The sequence below is a fragment of the Anopheles merus genome, chromosome X, assembly GCF_017562075.2.
Source record: "Anopheles merus strain MAF chromosome X, AmerM5.1, whole genome shotgun sequence".
NCBI lineage: Eukaryota > Metazoa > Arthropoda > Insecta > Diptera > Culicidae > Anopheles > Anopheles merus.
The window spans coordinates 19,128,423-19,145,240 of record NC_054081.1 but is presented as its reverse complement, the minus strand read 5'-3'; the positions used below and the strand labels follow the sequence as shown (position 1 = coordinate 19,145,240).

Sequence of the window (16,818 nt, the reverse complement as noted above, 5' to 3'; positions counted from 1 at the left end):
GTCCAAGATATTTCGGTGCGCTTCATCATTTTCAATGTGGAGGATCCTGCGCGGAAAGTGGAAATCAATGCACCTGTGTGGGCATCAATACACACACACTCGCGCGGGTTAGGTGGTGGAAAAAGGGCGAGATGGTGTACGCTTTGAATTACCCATTTGATAAGACTCTATTTATTGGGTTCGAGTATAGGTACCGATAGAAATTATCTTCGATAAGGAGTTGATGGGAGAGTTTGGTAATGGCGCGGACTGGAGACGGGACAGGAGAAGAGGAAAAAACACCCTCCCATCAACGAAAACGCGCGTTCGAGGGTTGATAATCTTACCGTAAAACGGACGCGACCGGTACGGGACGGTTTCAGTGCCCGTTTGGATGCTTCCTCGATCAACTCGTGCCAGGTCAAGGGCGATACTACTGTTAAAGCGGCGAGGGCTCTACTAGTTCGGACAAAACTCCTATTTTTAGTAGTGATTCTGTGTGCAGGCTGCTGTCTGCGACGTGTGGACGACGTGTTCTTCTATAAACACACATTCGCTTTGAAGTGATCTGAGCGAGCGGGTTCTCCTGCGTACCAGGTACGTGAGTGTGGTTTCTAATGATCAGCGCGGCCCTTCTTCGATATGATAAAAAGTGACAACTTCGCCATGGGCAGACTTGGTCTGCCCGTACAGAGCAAACCGCAAAGAAATGGGATTTTTTTTCAAAACGTTGGAGTCCAATGTCGACAACGGTAGTTGAATTACGCAGTACATATCCGACCTTCGTATGACTGCGAATGCTCCCAGCAGGCACTGATTGGCATATTGAGAAGCTGACAGTGGTTTCCGGTGAAACCACCCGCTTCACGCGCTTGCAAGATATTAGTTATTGAAAGTGCACGAGCGTGTAAAAGTGCGCGTGTTTGTTGTCTTATGGTGGTAGTGACTACGTGCTGGTCAGCTAACGATAACATTTATTTCGATGCGTTTCAAAAAGACTGGCGCTGGTGCGCCACGAGATCAGCTGAGCATTACGAACGGATTGGAGCGATAAAGAGCTCAACAACAAAAAGGGAGGCATATGAAAATCTCAGTAAAACGTGTGCCCGCGGTTGGGGTAGTGCATGCACTTCGATGAATCGGTTGGCGTTGGAATCTTGGAACATTTTTCAACGTTTCTGTAATGGTTTCAAGGTCTTCGCTAGCAATATCTGCCCCGAGAGTTACTAGAAAAGCAGCAGTAAGAAGGAGGGAACGAGCTAGGTTTTCTTATTGATACACAGACAAGAAGTGATCAGAGGCCCACCGCAGTTCAATGGCTCCCGTACGACGAGAACGAGCCTCCCGTTGGGTAACTTTCGTTTGTCCTTGACGTGCTCATTACCTTTGTCAGGTTCCACACACCACAAGTAGAAGTAAAAAAACCCAGGTTTACGTTCCAATTATCGCTCGTGCGATCCGTGACCAACGTATGGAATGGTCGTTGAACCTACCAGAACCAACTCACCAGCGTCCCGGTCATATTCCCATCCCACGTGGTAAGGTGCAGAAGATGGAAAGACCCTTCGATTTTGGTCGAAGTGCATGCGATTTTAGATTTTTCTTTTTGTGCCTATTTGCCATGTCCCCGTTTTTTATACTGACTGTTGAAGGGAAATACCCGGAGGCTACCGCGCCAGCCACTGCTTTAATGATATGCTTAACCTGTGTGTACGGTGGAACGATACGTGAGGTCCGTGGTGTTCGGTGCTTTCTTCGGCACGAACGTTTCGATACGTGGCTCAAGAAAATCACCCTATTCCAGTTTTAACGTGTATGAAATTCCACTCAGCAATCCGGGTACGGGAATTCATTGGCTTAAAAAAAAGTTGTTTGCCGTAAAGTGCGGGATTCCCGTCATAATGTCCAATGTTTCTGTGTTTTTGTTGATATCGATCACTCGGGGGATTTTGTTTGTTACGGGGACATTTAGTCCTATACTTGATCATCGCCGAGATGTTTGCTAATAAGGAGAGGCGATGTGTTCGTCTTTGGAGAGTAGAGACGTGGATTCGAAGTTGTGTTCTGATGCGTGAAACCATTTGGTCACAATCACAGCCTAGAATAGGCAACAAACGCAATGAGGTGTATTTACTATCTTGTAAATTTATACACACGCGCTCGCTATAGCGGATGGCCTCGTCGGAGACTTGTACGCGGAAGCAGCCCCCTAGTGCGTGAGGTGCGCCTCCCGCGAAAGGGCTGAGTGCAGGTAAAAAACACCGTGCTACCGCTATCGTTGCACCGTTATTGTGTGGACCATTTTTAAGGTCACTGCCATCATTCCCTTCATCTGTCGGACCCCTTACAGCAGTGGTCTCCAACCTGTGGTACATGGCGTTAATAGAAGTGACCCGCGAAATAATTGATTTTTTATGAAAAGCTTTACATGTCGTGCAATTCTTTCCCAAAATTAAAATTAAATTTTGAAAATACGGCCGAAGCCGTAATAATGTGAAGTAAAATAAATAAAAAATTAAATAAAATTTTCTACTGGCTTGTCTCGAATAAGATGTAAACATATTTTTGATCAAAAACATTGATCTAAGTCTACAAAATGTATGTCCTCAATAGATGTGAGCCGCGGAAAATGTATTATGAAAACCAAGTGGTCCGCGATCCTAAAAAGATTGAAAAGCACTGCCTTACAGGACTGCGTCATTTTACTATGCAAGCTTAAACGCGACATGCGAATACATAGTGGGCTGTCGCTTCCAACGTTTTTGTGGTTGTTAGCTCTCTCTTAACTCGAACACTTTCTGCGACCACAGTTATCTCATTCGCAGTGAAATTACCCGAAGCCTCAACAAGTGTCTGCTCAATTAGAGCCAGTTGAAAATTCGTGATCCATCTCGAGAAGTGTCACCTTTATTATCGCATCGTTTCTGGTGCCTCCATTCGATGAGATAACCTCGTAGTAGCTCCATGATAAAAAAAATCTCTATTGGCGTTACGTAGTAGGCTCTAGTGGATGTTAAAAGAACAATGGCGGCTCCAGGCAGCACATTATTTATGGCCTTAGATGTCATCTTCGGTTTTGCACACTGATGCATCGACACGCTCGTAGGTACACTTTGATAATTATTTATAGCACATTATTTATGGCCTTAGATGTCATCTTCGGTTTTGCACACTGATGCATCGACACGCTCGTAGGTACACTTTGATAATTTGTCAAACTTGCCCAATCTAGATCGGAGGAGGACCTGATCCGTAAGTATTCCAGGGGGTATATGATAGCAGAAATTACTTACAGAGACGCGATTGTTTCGGTATTGGTCGGCGTTCTCGAATGTCCAGGCCACGCGTATTCGACTCGGGAGGGTTGATAGCGAGTGAAATGGCTATGATATGATACCCTTTCCCAAAACCCAAGCTACACCAGCGCCAACGGTCGTCCATAATAAAGGCAAGATGTTCGCTGTACAACCTTGTCCCAAGCGGCCACACAAGCAACCCTGGCACTATCTAAATCCCACATCCTTTTGCGTAATCTTTATTAGTTGATAATGGAATTGGAGGGGGATTGCTTTCGACCCAGTGGGGCTATTTAAGATAAAAATGCATTCTCGAATCGACGCCAGGGAGGAAAAGCAATCGGAATGATGAAAGCGATGAAGACAGAAGGAGAGGGGTTGTAAATCAGCCCCTTTCAAACCGTGGCTAGTTGTTCTAGAGTTGGTTGCATTGCACGTTTTAGTTCACTGGAATTCATCATTTATAGCGAAGATTTAATAGTTGATGAGTGATAAAAATCTGGAGCAGCCACACTATGAACTAACCGAGGTTTTAAAGTTCGGGAGCAGATATGACCGTGGGAGAGTAGTTCCATTGGCCGTGGCTCAATAGTCATCCCAGCTCAACAAGATCCTCTTGACTTTGCGGACTCTAACCGATAAGTGGACATTGATTAGTTTGCCCTTTCTGCTGCCGACTCCCAGGAAGAATTTTGTTGTTTGCAAGCCGGATACGATATAGATGTACATTATCGTTCATACGCCGAGATGGCGAGCGGCGCGATAGTGGCGCAGGGATTAGTCAGAGCCTGTTGTAATGTCAACATAGCGATCTATTGGGTCGGCAAAAAAATACACAACACATACGCAACCCTGGAGCCATTGTGTTGTCCTGTGTGTAAGGGAGATCATAAAAATTACTGAGACACGTGCTATGTCATGTTTAATTGATTGCCGAGTCGAGTGCTTTTCGGTACGATGTCGTTTTAGCTATTATCACCGTCAGCGAAATGATCGACGAATTATGTACAGCCGCTTATAATATGAAACAGCCAGCACTATCGTTGTACATCGAGATGGTTTTGATATATTGGGTACTTTATTGAGAGTGTGTCATTATCATTGGGTGTAATTCCCAGGGGTTTTAAGGCTTACGCACCCCTGATAGCTTTGGTGTGATGAACTGGCCCCGGATGTTATTGTAACATCCAAGCTTGAAGTGGTTGAATATATGACCCAGATGTTTAGGACATAGTTCAGAGATATCTGTATGTGGATGTTAATGTCGATGGCTTAGTAGTACCGTTCAATAATGGCAAATAAGCAGGAAGCAAAACCGCTCCGTAAAGAAATACACGGTCAACTTTTATCACCGTAAATGTGAACGTGGTCCTAAATGCGAGCTAGGCTCTAATACCGGATATGCAGTACGCTGCTGTGCTATAGATTTTGCATCAGGTGGGTGTGTTGCGAATCTTTCCAAGAACACCTCCAAGATAGTGAAAATTTAATCTTACGCATTCGCTCCTTCGGTTTAGAGCGAGAGACATTGCAAGCGACCTTGGCAATGGTCGGACGGGCTTGCGCTCCATCGTTTTGCTTCTCGCGCGATCGCGCTTTGTGGTGGGCACACTTATTCGAGACGAAACTTCCGAAGCCCAGCAACCTGACAAAATGCTGAAGTGCAAGAGAGGGGGTCAATGCTGGTAGGTGTGCAATCGACCGCATCACTTCCGGTCTATGATGTCTGGCTGGTTTGTGCAGCACTGCGGCGTATCGAATGTGACCTGATGGTCGTTGGAAACCCGACTGTGGTACCTTCGATTTTATTTAAACAGTCCATATGCGACCTGGCTTTTTCTTAAAGGCGAATAGCATATGACCAGAATATGTCTGGGTGGGAAACTAACCACCACCGGCCGTACAGGAGTATGCGCGTCTACAATTGGGCCATAGGGTCAGCTCGACCAAATAAAGCATTATAGCTTAATAAGTTCTTTGAGCCTGCTTGAAGTCGTGTGTGGATTTTTTGTCGTGAAACCTAAAATTTCAAGTCTTCTCAAACAACAAGCTCTGATGAAATGAAATCATAATTTCGCTATTCCATGCATAGCGACTTACTATTTACGTCGCAATAAAAAGCTGAATAAACAACGGCAAAACGTGTGACCAATTTCAGAAAATAAAATAGAATCCGATGTCACGGACAAGGCCGACGATATGACGCTTTGGTATACGCTACACGTGAGTTTTTTCGTGTTTTTTTGCAACAATAGCACGTTACTTTTATTTTTATTATTGGAACGCTAGAAGAAGAAAAACAAATAGAGATGATCCAAACGCCCCTAATTTGTGTAAACGGAGGAGAAGAGGAACATCTTTTGATGCTCAAAATAAAAAACGATTTCATTCATTTGTATTCCTATCGGTGCATCAACTTGGAAGAGAAAAAAACAGCCAACAATTGTTAGTAGACAAGGATTGTGTATTGGTTCTTTTGCCACTGTCTCCCCTGCAAACCGCGGTTTGTTTTGTTCAACACACACAGTTCGGAACACACTGAAAAAATCCCTTCCACTCAACTCTGAAACAAAACACAAACGAAAAAAAAAAAAAATGAATGAAAGAACATAGTTGTCGATCGTGGAAAACTGATGCGCCACTCGGCGTACTTCCTCAGGGGTTTCCCTTGCTATCGCACGCAGCTCGAACTCGATTGGCTGGGGGTTTCACGTGCCGAGCGGCGATCGTTGCGATTCAGTTCCTCGACGGAAGTCCGACGGGTTACACCTTCATTGCAAGGGGTCTACTCGCACTTACGCTTTATATCTAGACACTCGCTATCAGGTTGATCACGTTCTTTTAGAGGTGGTGTTTAAAGCCTTTTCCCGATACAACAGTGGATCGCAAACGTTTAGTGTCTTATGGTTTGGCGGAAGTTTCAGACACAGCCAGTTCTCAATCAATCAAAACCACTATAAATTCTGCAACACAATGGTGCAAACGGTGCTGAAGCGGGTGAGTTATTTTAGCCGGGTTTTCCTGGAATTTGTGCATATGGCGGGAAAATCGTTCGGCAGTGTTCAAATCCGATACAAACCACCTCGAATCGTTCCCGCGTGTCACTGTCTCACTGAGCGAAGCGTACTTCCGATCGCTCACCTTCAATCCCCCCCCCTCCCCCCTCTTTCCATGCATTCCCGCAGTGTTGTTGTGCTAGTGCAATTGCACAGTTTACACCCTACCTCTCTCCGCGCTCTCTATTTCCCTTCCCCAAGGGAGCGTTACATTGTTCCTTCACATTCCGCGTGACGGAGTGTGCGTCGAGTGAAATGGGCGCATTGTACCGCGGTTCGGAATCTAATATCCGCCCAGGAGACCGGTTTTGTGGAAAGTGCATTGTGGAGCGCTTGGAATGCACGTGTGGCATGTGCGAGCACAAGATAGAAAATAGTTGCCCTTCATGTGAATGCACATGCATGCCTGTACGCTTGCAGTGGGTGAATGTGCAGAAAGCGTGCATGGGCAGAGACGCACGAACCGACTTTCCCGCTAGAAGGGCGCTCGCGAAGGAAGCATGCCTGATTGACAATCAGGCAAATGCTGACGTGCGCGGTTATGCTAGAATATTTGCCCTCCCCCCTCCCCCCCCCGCCCCAAAAAAAAAGGAATACAGGCGGTCCTCGTGATACGCGGTACCTCTTTTACGCGGATTCGGAGATACGCGGTTTTCTAATTTGACAGTTTTTTTTAGCAAATTGTACTGATTTGATACATCAGTTTTAAAACTCCAAATAATTTCCCTTTTGATCGAATGTTAAAAATCATTTGAAAGGGTTTAAAACTGTTATATTCCATTAGAATAATATCAAATAATTGATTAAGAGAATAAAATCACCCACTACTTGCAAAATTAAACAAGCATTAGTGGTATTTTTCCTGGAAATCACGAGATTCGACTTACACGGAAATTCAAAATACCCGGTTTTAGCGGCCGTTTTTGGTCCCCATGAACCGTGTATATCGAGTACCACCTGTACTACAGGTGTTTCTATTTATTTGACGCGTGTTACTATCACACATTCGTATGCATGTGTCTCGTTCGTAATAAAAATAAACCGTTGAAAATTGTTTAGCATTGTTGGTAAATCGATTGTGATATTGCATTGTGTTGCATTATCATTACATCGTTAAGCCTCCGTTGCTGGACTGTTTTTTTTTTTGCTTTGCCAATCGTTTTTCGTCGCAATAAAGGCGACCACGAGAGCGCGTGTCGTTTCATGCCCTGTGTGCCCATGCAATCGCTAACCTGTTGCTATTAACGGTAACGTCCAGCAAGTGATAAATGTTTCCCAACCTTTACCTAGGGAAGGGGTGAGGGGGGCGGGTGTGTGGAGATGTTTTCCTGTTTTTCATTTCAAGGCCTTAACACCGTGTTACTGAATTTAAAGGTTACCGAAATCAGCTGTCGATGAAGTTGAGCGCAGAGCCTGGCGGAACAATTTCATATCACTTTTTTTAGCTACACCAGTGAGCACATTTGCGTGTGCAAATGTATAAATAAAGAGTTGTGGAAACCACTGATATTTCAGCCCACAGTTCGCCAAAATATTTGATAGGTGTAAAACACCCGTACCAAATCCCAAGGAAAACAAAACGCATTGTTATTATTTTCGTCTGGCTTAACTATTTCTTCCTCGTTTTCCTCGAGCACAGTTAGCAGTTGGTTTTTGGGGTTTTGTTAGGCCAACAAATCACATCGAGCTGGTTTTTAGCATTTTGTGCACTTACAACCACCGCGTGGTTGAGAAGCAGCGTTAAGCTTTAAACAGATCTTAGCTATAAGCTTTATTATGTTTGAGAAACAGAAAACGTACAGGCGGTCCCCGAGATACACGGTACCTCTTATACGCGGATTCAGAGATACGCGGTTTCCTAAATTTGACAGTTCTTTGAGCAAATTGTACTGATTTGACACATCTATTGTAAAATGCCAAATAATTTCTGTTTTGATCGGATGTTAAAAACTATTTCAAAAGGTTTGAAACTGTTATTTCATTCAGAATCATATCAAACGATTGATTAAGTGGCTAAAACCACCCCCTAGTTGCAAATTAACACGAAAATTAGTGATATTTTGGCTAGAAATCACGAGATTCGACTTACGCGGAAATTCGAGATACGCGGTTTTTTGCGGCCGTTTTCGGTCCCCATTAACCGTGTATCTCGGGGACCGCCTGTATATCGATTTTAAACCCCTGCTGCGATTGCCCTGTTCATGTGCTGCACTACGCAGCGGGCAATGTGCACGTGCTTTAATGCGCAGTGCTTTGCCGAAAAGTTTCGAAAATCATTAGCCCCGAAATTATTCAGAATGATTGGTTCATTCATTTAAGGTAATTAAGCATTATGGATGGATGGTTCTAGCAAATATGAAACGTGAAAAACGACTTCAAACGAGGAGCAAATAACGCGCGTAATGCCCAAAAATTGCTTTTAACGGAGTAATTGTACGTTCACATTGCGCGTTGTGTAAAATAATTACACCGATGGACTGTAATTATCGACGCGGTGGGCTCTTGGAAAATGTGCGGTTATCGTTCGAGATAATGTAAATATTATTCTTATTTACTAGATAGTTGTTTTTCGTGTAATTTTCACTTGAAAGGGAACATGTAAACATATGATAAATACCATGCTTTACAACTAGTAAAGAGTCACCCTGTGTTCTTTTATCAACAACAAGCTCCGCCAACTGTCTGTCAAACTTCCAAACAAAGAGCTAACTGTAAACAAAGGGGCGTACGAGTGGTTACAAGACTAACAGTGATGTCGATGGGAATGGTTATTGGGAGGCCGGATTGCACTACCCGATACGGATAATTTAATTTAAATAAAGCAGTGTCGCATTGCTACACCATGGCGGCGCAGGACGAGAGGGAACCCCTCATTACACCGGCACTGCCGGCGAACCGATCCGGCTATGGCACGGTTGAAGATGTAAACCAAAAACCCCGAATCTCTCCCGAAGCCCTACTAACCCGCTCGTTCCGTTTCCTTTTTTTTCTTTCGCTTCCTTACCCCACACAGGCACGTGACGCAATGTCCAAGTTCGTGGTAAACAACGTGGCCGGCGAGTCTGGCCGCAAGCTGCCACAGTACATTGCCGGGCTGGCCGCGTCCGGCGGTGCACTGGCAGCCGGTACATTTCTCGGCTGGACGGCCCCGACCGACAAACCGCTCACGGTCGAGGGCGAGTACGGGTTCCCGGTGTCGGACGAGCAGTTCTCGTGGGTCGGTTCGATCTCGAACCTGGGTGCGGCCCTGATGTGCTTCCCGATCGGCTATATGATGAAGCTGATCGGGCGAAAATGGTCCATGCTGGCGATGGTGCTGCCGCTCGTGCTCGGCTGGCTGCTGATCATCTTTGCGGAGAACGTGGCGATGCTGATGGTCGGCCGGTTCTTCCTCGGCGTCGGGGGCGGTGCGTTCTGCGTGGCGGCACCGACGTACACGGCGGAGATAGCGCAGCCGTCGATTCGCGGTACGCTCGGCACGTTCTTTCAGCTGATGGTGACGGTTGGAATACTGTTCGTGTACGCGGTGGGCGCCGGCGTCGACGTGCAGGTGCTGAGCATTATCTGCGGCGTGATTCCGCTCGTGTTCGGTGCGATCTTTTTCTTCATGCCAGAAAGCCCGTACTATTTCGTAAGTAGGGGCTAATTAATGTAGCTCCAGTAGCGCATGCCGATTTAATTTCACCTTCGCTCTTCCCTCGCTCCAGGTGGAAAAGGGACGATACAGTGAAGCGGCCAGCTCGCTGAAATGGCTCCGGGGCGCTCAGTACGACGAGAATGCGGAGATCGAAGACCTGAAGCAGGCGGACGAGAAGGTAAAAGCGGAAGCGATCCCGATGCTGGTCGCCTTCCGGCAGAAGGCGACCGTGCGCGCCCTGGCCATCTCGCTCGGGTTGATGTTTTTCCAGCAGCTGTCCGGCATCAACGCGGTCATCTTCTACAACTCGGCCATCTTCGCCAGCGCCAACGGGGGCAAGGAGATGAGCTCGGCGTCGATCATCGTCGGCGGTATCCAGGTGGTGGCGACGCTGCTCGCCTCCGTCGTGGTGGATAAGGTCGGCCGGCGCATCCTGCTGCTCGTATCCGACCTGATGATGGCGGTGTCGACCATACTGCTCGCGGTGTACTTCCAGCTCAAGCAGGACGATCCGGCCAAGGTGGACGACCTCAGCTGGCTGGCCGTGCTGGCGGTCTGCCTGTTCATCGCCATGTTCTCGATCGGGTACGGCCCGGTGCCGTGGCTGATGGTGGGCGAGCTGTTCGCGAACAATGTGAAAGCGTTCGCCAGCCCGGTGGCGGGCGTATTCAACTGGCTGCTCGCCTTCCTCGTGACGAAGGTGTTCACCAACCTGAAGGACGCGATGGGTGAGGCGGGCGTGTTTTGGCTGTTTTCCGGCATCTCGCTGCTCGGTACGGTGTTTGTGTTTTTGGTCGTGCCGGAAACGAAGGGCAAATCGTTGAACGACATCCAGCGGATACTGGCGGGCGAGAAACTGAACGCCGACGAACCGGCCGGCCTGCCCGAGCCGAGAGACGAGCGGGATGAGCGACCGGCGCAGGTGGCATGAGCATGAGGGACCGGGGGTAGTAGTGGGTTGTTTACATATTCCGTAAGGTTTAGTTCTTTTTTAATATTTTGAGTGTGTATAATCGTCGTGTTCCATCGATGTGATATGTAGAACAAAAAGGAATGGGAGATCATAACGGCCACCTTTGGTCGGGGCGAACCTGAACATGGGCAACGCCAAAGTGGGGGAAACGTGCGTAGGAGCGACTGATTCGAGGCAGCATTGAATGGAAAATAGCTTAAATCACTAGACAAGTATGAGTAATGACGACATTTTAAATTAAAAAATAGTACAATATACGATTTTAACGGTTTTTAGGGTTGTTCAATGTTGAGAAATGCTGATTTAGAAAATGGGCTTGAACCAATGCTGGTCCATGGAGTTGTTGTAAACTCTAACCAAGTCCTGCTCGGCAAAACAAAAAATCGATCTCGTTCACAATCGAACAGTTGTTCCTGCGCCGATTATCCAAATAGATAAATTTAAAAACATTGAAAAGTGGTATCGTTTAGCGATAGGTTTCATAAATCTTTTGTCGAGATTCATTCATATGAATCTTCAGTGCTGAGTGATTCGAATCACGAATCGACTTTCAAAGATTCATGAATCTCCAAAGAATCTTCAAAAAGATCCATGAATCGTTTAAAATTCATTTCTGGAGATTCAGATTCATCCCATTCATGAATTTCTGGAGATTCAGATTTACTCAGAGTCAGATTTACCCAACACTGGTATCGTTATCCACTTTCAGTGTGCTGTTAGTTTTCTACCTGCGTTATTTCTCACACTTTTCTTCGCAGTCCTTATCTCGATAATGAAACGAATGCCTGCATCCTGTCAAACGCAACAGTCCCTACGCAGCTGTCACTCGGTGCGGAACGAAATCCACTCTCACGTAAGCAAATCGAGCGATCGCAGCCCAACAAGAATGGTAGCTTGCGGTCAGGTGCTGGCGTGCTGGACGCTACTAGCGTTGTTCGCCGGGGCCAACGCCGATCCGGCCCGGTACGACCACTTCCGGCTGTACCGGCTGCTGATCGAAACGCCGGCGCAGGTTGAGATGCTGCAGCAGCTCGAGAAGCAAAGCGATAGCTACGCGTTCATGGGCCATGCGCGGCAGCCGAACCAAAACCTCACGATAATGGTGGCGCCGCACAAAATTGCCGAAATTACCGAGCTGCTGCAGCGATACGAGCTGCAGGGCAGCATACTGGTAGGTACAAGAGAGGGCCCTATTTCTCTCTCTCTACGTTGTGTTTGCATTAATTTTCTTATTCTCGTTTCCCTGCTCGCGCGTTTTATTCTAGCTCTACAATATGCAGGAATTGATCGATCGGGAAAAGGCAACAATCAAACCGAAAGGCACAAGGCCGGAAGAGTTTGGCTGGCAGTTCTACCATCACCTGGACACGATCAACGAATGGCTTCGATGGCAGGCAGGGCGCCATCCGGAGCTGCAGCTGCTAGAGCTGGGGGCGAGCTACGAGAATCGGTCGCTGTATGGTGTGAAGCTGGGCACGAACCCGGCAAACAGTGGCGTCTTCGTCGAGTGCGGCATACACGCCCGGGAATGGATCTCGCCGGCGAGCTGCACGTTCGTGCTGAACGAGCTGCTCACCTCCGACCGGCCGGACGTGCGCCGACTGGTGGACCGCTTCAACTGGATCATCTTTCCGGTGGTCAACCCGGACGGCTACCGGTACACGTTCGAGGGCGACCGGCTGTGGCGCAAAAACACGCAACCGTACGGGGTGTGCCGGGGCGTCGATCTGAACCGCAACTTTGCCAGCGACTGGAACGGGCCGGGTGCGAGCAGCGACCCCTGTCGGTACGACTTTGCTGGTGGCAGTGCGGCGAGCGAGCCGGAAACGCGCGCACTGGTGGAGTTTTTGGAGCGGCACGTGGCGCAGTGGAGCATCCGGACGTACTTTTCGGTGCACTCGTTCTCGCAGCTGGTCATGTTCCCGTACGGCTACAAGATGGACCGGGTGCCGAACTACGACGATCTGGTGGCGATCGGGCGGAAAGGTGTGGACGCGATCCAGCGTGCGCACGGCGCCCGGTACGTGTCCGGCGCGATGATAGAAACGATCTACCCCTCGTCCGGGGACAGCGTGGACTGGGTGTATAGTGCGCTGGGCGTACCGGTCGCGTACACGTTCGAGCTGCGCGGACCCCCGGACAGTACCAATATGTTCGTGTTGCCGGCGGAGGAAATCATCCCGACCGCGGAAGAACTATTGGCCGCGTTCGTTGCGATGCTTGGCGAGGCGACCCGGTTAGGCTATTATGACGGTGAGCGGCAGGAACTGTAGATGGGGAATGGTGGAGAGAATTAGGTGGCGCAGGTGGAATGGAATGTAGCAAAAGCTTAGTGTACGGTGGAGCGGCGGTATGCCATGATTTATGAGGGCTTATTTTACTTACTTATCAGGTTCGGCAAACAATTCGTTCGGCTGCAGTGTGTTCGTCAGCTAAATAAGAAATGCCCGTGGTCCAAGATGTCTATTGTTTCCTATCTTAGAGATGCTTATCTGAATAGCCCATGTTACCTTCTACATTAATTTTCTCAGCAAGTGGAAGAATTCGTTTCTTAAGAATGAGGTAGAAGAACTTGGACACAGTATTTCAACACAGCCCAACTGTATCTCACTGTCAACCATTTAAGAAAGATTGGTTCGAAAGATTGAAATTTCAAACCTTTGCTTTTTGCTGGCTTCATGCAGCCATCGAGTGCCATTTGACATTATTTGACAGTATTGGAATTAGCTTCGGGATGAGAATCGGTGCTTGAATTCAAATAAGAAATTTCAGAAACGAAATCAGTCCGGGAATCTCAATGAGAATGTATCGTTAACAAGTAAATTTTGAATCATCGCGGCTATCAATAAGTAGCATCATTGAACCCAGACGCATATTCTTATGGAGATGGCAAAACCGACTCCGATTTTGAAGCCGATTTCGATTCCAGTTCCGACTCTGCCTCCGAAACCGAGTCCGATTCCAGTGTCGATTCTGATTCCGGAACCGATTCCGATTCTGGAGTCGATTCCGGTACCAAATCCAGAGCCGATTCGGGAAATTGATTCCGGATCTACTGTCAAGAATCGATTCCAGAAAACTTTGAAGCATGTTGGAACCGATTCCGACGAAACCTTAATTTTTCCCATCACTTCTCTGAATTATCATAGACGCCTTTACGGACGATTAGGTGAACCAGCGCGCCGGGTGGGAGTTTGTTAGCTGCTCGAATGGCTGCTCGAACGCGCTTTTTAGCACAGTGCCGCTGACAGTAGCGTTTAATTTTAGTACAGTTGCTGCGGCTCTATAGAGATGGGGCTTATATAAGAGAAAGTATCGAAAAGTAACTAGGTACTTTGCAATTCGTTGCAAGTAAAGAACTATTGTGAGATTGCAATATATTTCTGTGTAATATTTATTTTTGCTCTTTGAGTTTTTACCCGTTGCTAAACATTGTTCGAGAATAAATCAGTTCGAGAATCGGTATGCGTTTGGCATCTGCTCCAGAACTGGTATAGGTCCGAGATCAGTTACTTTGGCGTTTAAATGGTTATTAAGAAACGGTAGAAACTTCACTGCGTAGTGGTACATAGTAAACGCCCTGGCACTTTGTAGAATTTATGGTTCATTTTTATATTTTTAAATCAAATACCACCATGGCGTACACATCTCTATTTGGGCTCAACGCAACGTGCAACCAAAACAAACAGTGAGCGTGTTTTTTTTTCATTTCCCGGCAACGTCTAGTGAGATAAAAGCGAGCTATAGTAATCCTTCGTCATCGTCTCTTGGTATTTCGACACTGCAATTGGAGATTGTCTTACGGGTCTGGTGGTGATTTCTTTTTTTTTTAATATAAAACAAACGTACAGAGAGATAAGATAGCTTTCACGACGGTGCGTGTCCATCAAAATTCATAGAGACACGGTAAGAGAATAAGGTCATCAAGGAGAAGAATCCGATGAACGGTTGAATTGAATTTGATTGATCTCGTTCATCCGTGCCTTTTTTTCTTTGTAGGTTGCAAACCCCTATCCCGACGAACAAGCCGGACTCGCGCAGCCTCTCCTCAGTCGCAGGCAAGATGTCTGGTAAAACGGATTTCCTTCAAGCCGTGCTGCTTACGCTAATACTCACTGTTTCGTCGCTTTTCCAAGGTGCTGCCGCCGCGGATGGAGCCGCTCGGTACGACCATTACCGGCTGTACCGTGTCGAGCTGGCGACGGACGAGCAGGTGCAGCTGTTCCAGCAGCTCGAGGCGAAGAGCGACAGCTGCACCTTTTACGGCCATGCGCGGCAACCGGGCCAGCAGCTCACGATCATGGTGTCCGCCAGCAAGGTCGCGGACTTTGAGGATCTGCTCGCGCTACACGCAGTGAGCGGGCGCGTGCTCGAGCGCAACATGCAGCAGTTAATCGAGCGGGAAGCGGCCACGGTACAACCGGCCAGCACCGACCCGAGCCAGATGGACTGGGAGCACTACTTTCAGCTCGAGACGATTTACGCCTGGATGGAGCTGCTGGCGGAACGCTTCCCGGGCGCGGTAAGCACGCTCGACATAGGCACCAGCTACGAGGGGCGCCCGATCAGGGGGGTGAAGCTGTCGCGCCGTCCCGGCAACAAAGCGATCGTGGTCGAGGGTGGCATACACGCGCGGGAGTGGATTTCCCCCGCCACGGCCACATTTCTGCTGCACGAGCTGGTCACGTCGGAGGACCCGACCGTGCGCGAGCTCGGCACCGCATACGATTGGTTCTTCTTCCCGATCGTAAACCCGGACGGGTACCGGTTCACCTTCACCGGAGACCGGCTGTGGCGCAAAAACCGCAAACCGTACGGCCTGTGCCGCGGTGTCGATCTGAATCGCAACTTCGACAGCAACTGGGGCGGAGTCGGTTCGAGCGACGATCCGTGCAGTTACGACTTTTCCGGCAGTGGCCCTTTTTCTGAACCGGAAGCGGTCGCGCTCGCTGACTTTGTGCGGAACAATGTGGGCCCGGCCCGGATACGGACGTACATTGCGCTGCACTCGTACTCGCAGCTGCTGATGTTCCCGTACGGCCACACGGCGGACCGTGTGCCGAACTACGACCATCTGCGGTCGATCACAGAGAAAGGGATCGCCGCGCTGACGGCAGTCAGCGGAACATCGTACCGCGGGGGAAGCAAGTACGAAACGATCTACCCGTCGAGCGGTGGCTCGATCGATTGGGCTTACCGTCCCGGTGGCGTACCGGTGTCCCTGACGTTCGAGCTGCGCGGGCCGCCCGATTCCACCGACATGTTCATACTGCCGGCGGACCAGATCCGGCCGGTCGGGAAGGAAACGCTCGCGGCATTCGTGGCAATCGTGCAGGAAGCGGCCCGCCTCGGTTACTATGATAGCTAGGAATAAAAATATCTTCGTGGCACCCGAAGCCGACAGCCCTTCGTGGGTGATGCTGATCGAACCTGCGTACATGCATCGCTAAATTTATACGCCAATTTAATTGATCGATGTTTTGTCCCCCTGTGCGTGAGAGTGGAGTTGAGTGTGTGATAAGATAAGCAAAGGCGAAAAACGGGAAAGTGTACAGTAAAAAAACCAATCCATGGAGAAAACGTTGTACCGCGTGGTGAGTCGTTTGCTTTCAATCTGTGAGGGGGAAAGAAAGAGGGAGCATTAATTTCGGGTCGGTCTTCAGTCCTTCAAAACGCCAACCAAGCGGACATGTATTACAAAACAAATTTGCTCGCGTTAGTCAGTGCCCATCCCCCCCCCCCCTCTTCCATTGGAAGATACTGTTCGGCTTGTTTCCGGCAAAACAAGTGCCATTCGGGTTTCCGATTTATTGTGCCCCACTTGAATTAGCTTCGGCAAAGGGTTCCTTCGGGCAGGCTCCAGGCGGGCTTTAAAGA

The 16,818-nt window shown here is 48.3% G+C and overlaps 3 protein-coding genes across 6 annotated transcripts; all 3 read left to right on the top strand.

Annotated features, from left to right (window-relative positions):
* Window positions 1-340: 340 nt before the first annotated feature.
* Window positions 341-11,201, top strand: LOC121597568 (facilitated trehalose transporter Tret1). Of its 3 annotated transcripts, none has more exons than XM_041923431.1 (3): window positions 341-576; window positions 9,345-9,962; window positions 10,039-11,201. In XM_041923431.1, exons 2-3 carry the CDS (start codon window positions 9,357-9,359, stop codon window positions 10,897-10,899), a joined length of 1,467 nt encoding a protein of 488 aa, XP_041779365.1. In that variant the 5' UTR covers window positions 341-576; window positions 9,345-9,356; the 3' UTR covers window positions 10,900-11,201. The 3 variants fall into 3 exon arrangements, with proteins under 3 accessions (XP_041779365.1, XP_041779357.1, XP_041779348.1); XM_041923423.1 differs by lacking the exon at window positions 341-576 and adding an exon at window positions 6,013-6,272; XM_041923414.1 differs by lacking the exon at window positions 341-576 and adding an exon at window positions 9,017-9,254.
* Window positions 11,202-11,709: 508 nt separating this feature from the next.
* Window positions 11,710-13,401, top strand: LOC121597584 (zinc carboxypeptidase-like). Its single transcript, XM_041923443.1, has 2 exons — window positions 11,710-12,112; window positions 12,207-13,401. The coding sequence occupies exons 1-2, from the start codon at window positions 11,714-11,716 to the stop codon at window positions 13,212-13,214; spliced, it is 1,407 nt and encodes a 468-aa protein (XP_041779377.1). The 5' UTR covers window positions 11,710-11,713; the 3' UTR covers window positions 13,215-13,401.
* Window positions 13,402-14,626: 1,225 nt separating this feature from the next.
* LOC121597590 (zinc carboxypeptidase-like) lies at window positions 14,627-16,521 on the top strand. 2 transcript variants are annotated; one of them, XM_041923465.1, is made up of 3 exons: window positions 14,627-14,847; window positions 14,941-15,011; window positions 15,078-16,521. In XM_041923465.1, exons 2-3 carry the CDS (start codon window positions 15,005-15,007, stop codon window positions 16,307-16,309), a joined length of 1,239 nt encoding a protein of 412 aa, XP_041779399.1. In that variant the 5' UTR covers window positions 14,627-14,847; window positions 14,941-15,004; the 3' UTR covers window positions 16,310-16,521. The 2 variants fall into 2 exon arrangements, with proteins under 2 accessions (XP_041779399.1, XP_041779391.1); XM_041923457.1 differs by having other exon boundaries at window positions 14,941-16,521.
* Window positions 16,522-16,818: the final 297 nt, after the last annotated feature.

Excerpts from the sequence above, each read along its gene's own strand:
- LOC121597584 (XM_041923443.1), top strand. The coding sequence starts at position 11,714 with ATGAAACGAATGCCTGCATCCTGTCAAACGCAACAGTCCCTACGCAGC. Across the intron at positions 12,113-12,206 it reads AGCTGCAGGGCAGCATACTG|CTCTACAATATGCAGGAATT; the intron begins GTAGGTACAAGA and ends GTTTTATTCTAG.
- LOC121597568 (XM_041923414.1), top strand. The coding sequence starts at position 9,174 with ATGGCGGCGCAGGACGAGAGGGAACCCCTCATTACACCGGCACTGCCG. Across the intron at positions 9,255-9,344 it reads GCTATGGCACGGTTGAAGAT|GCACGTGACGCAATGTCCAA; the intron begins GTAAACCAAAAA and ends TACCCCACACAG. Across the intron at positions 9,963-10,038 it reads CAGAAAGCCCGTACTATTTC|GTGGAAAAGGGACGATACAG; the intron begins GTAAGTAGGGGC and ends CCCTCGCTCCAG.
- LOC121597590 (XM_041923457.1), top strand. The coding sequence starts at position 15,005 with ATGTCTGGTAAAACGGATTTCCTTCAAGCCGTGCTGCTTACGCTAATA.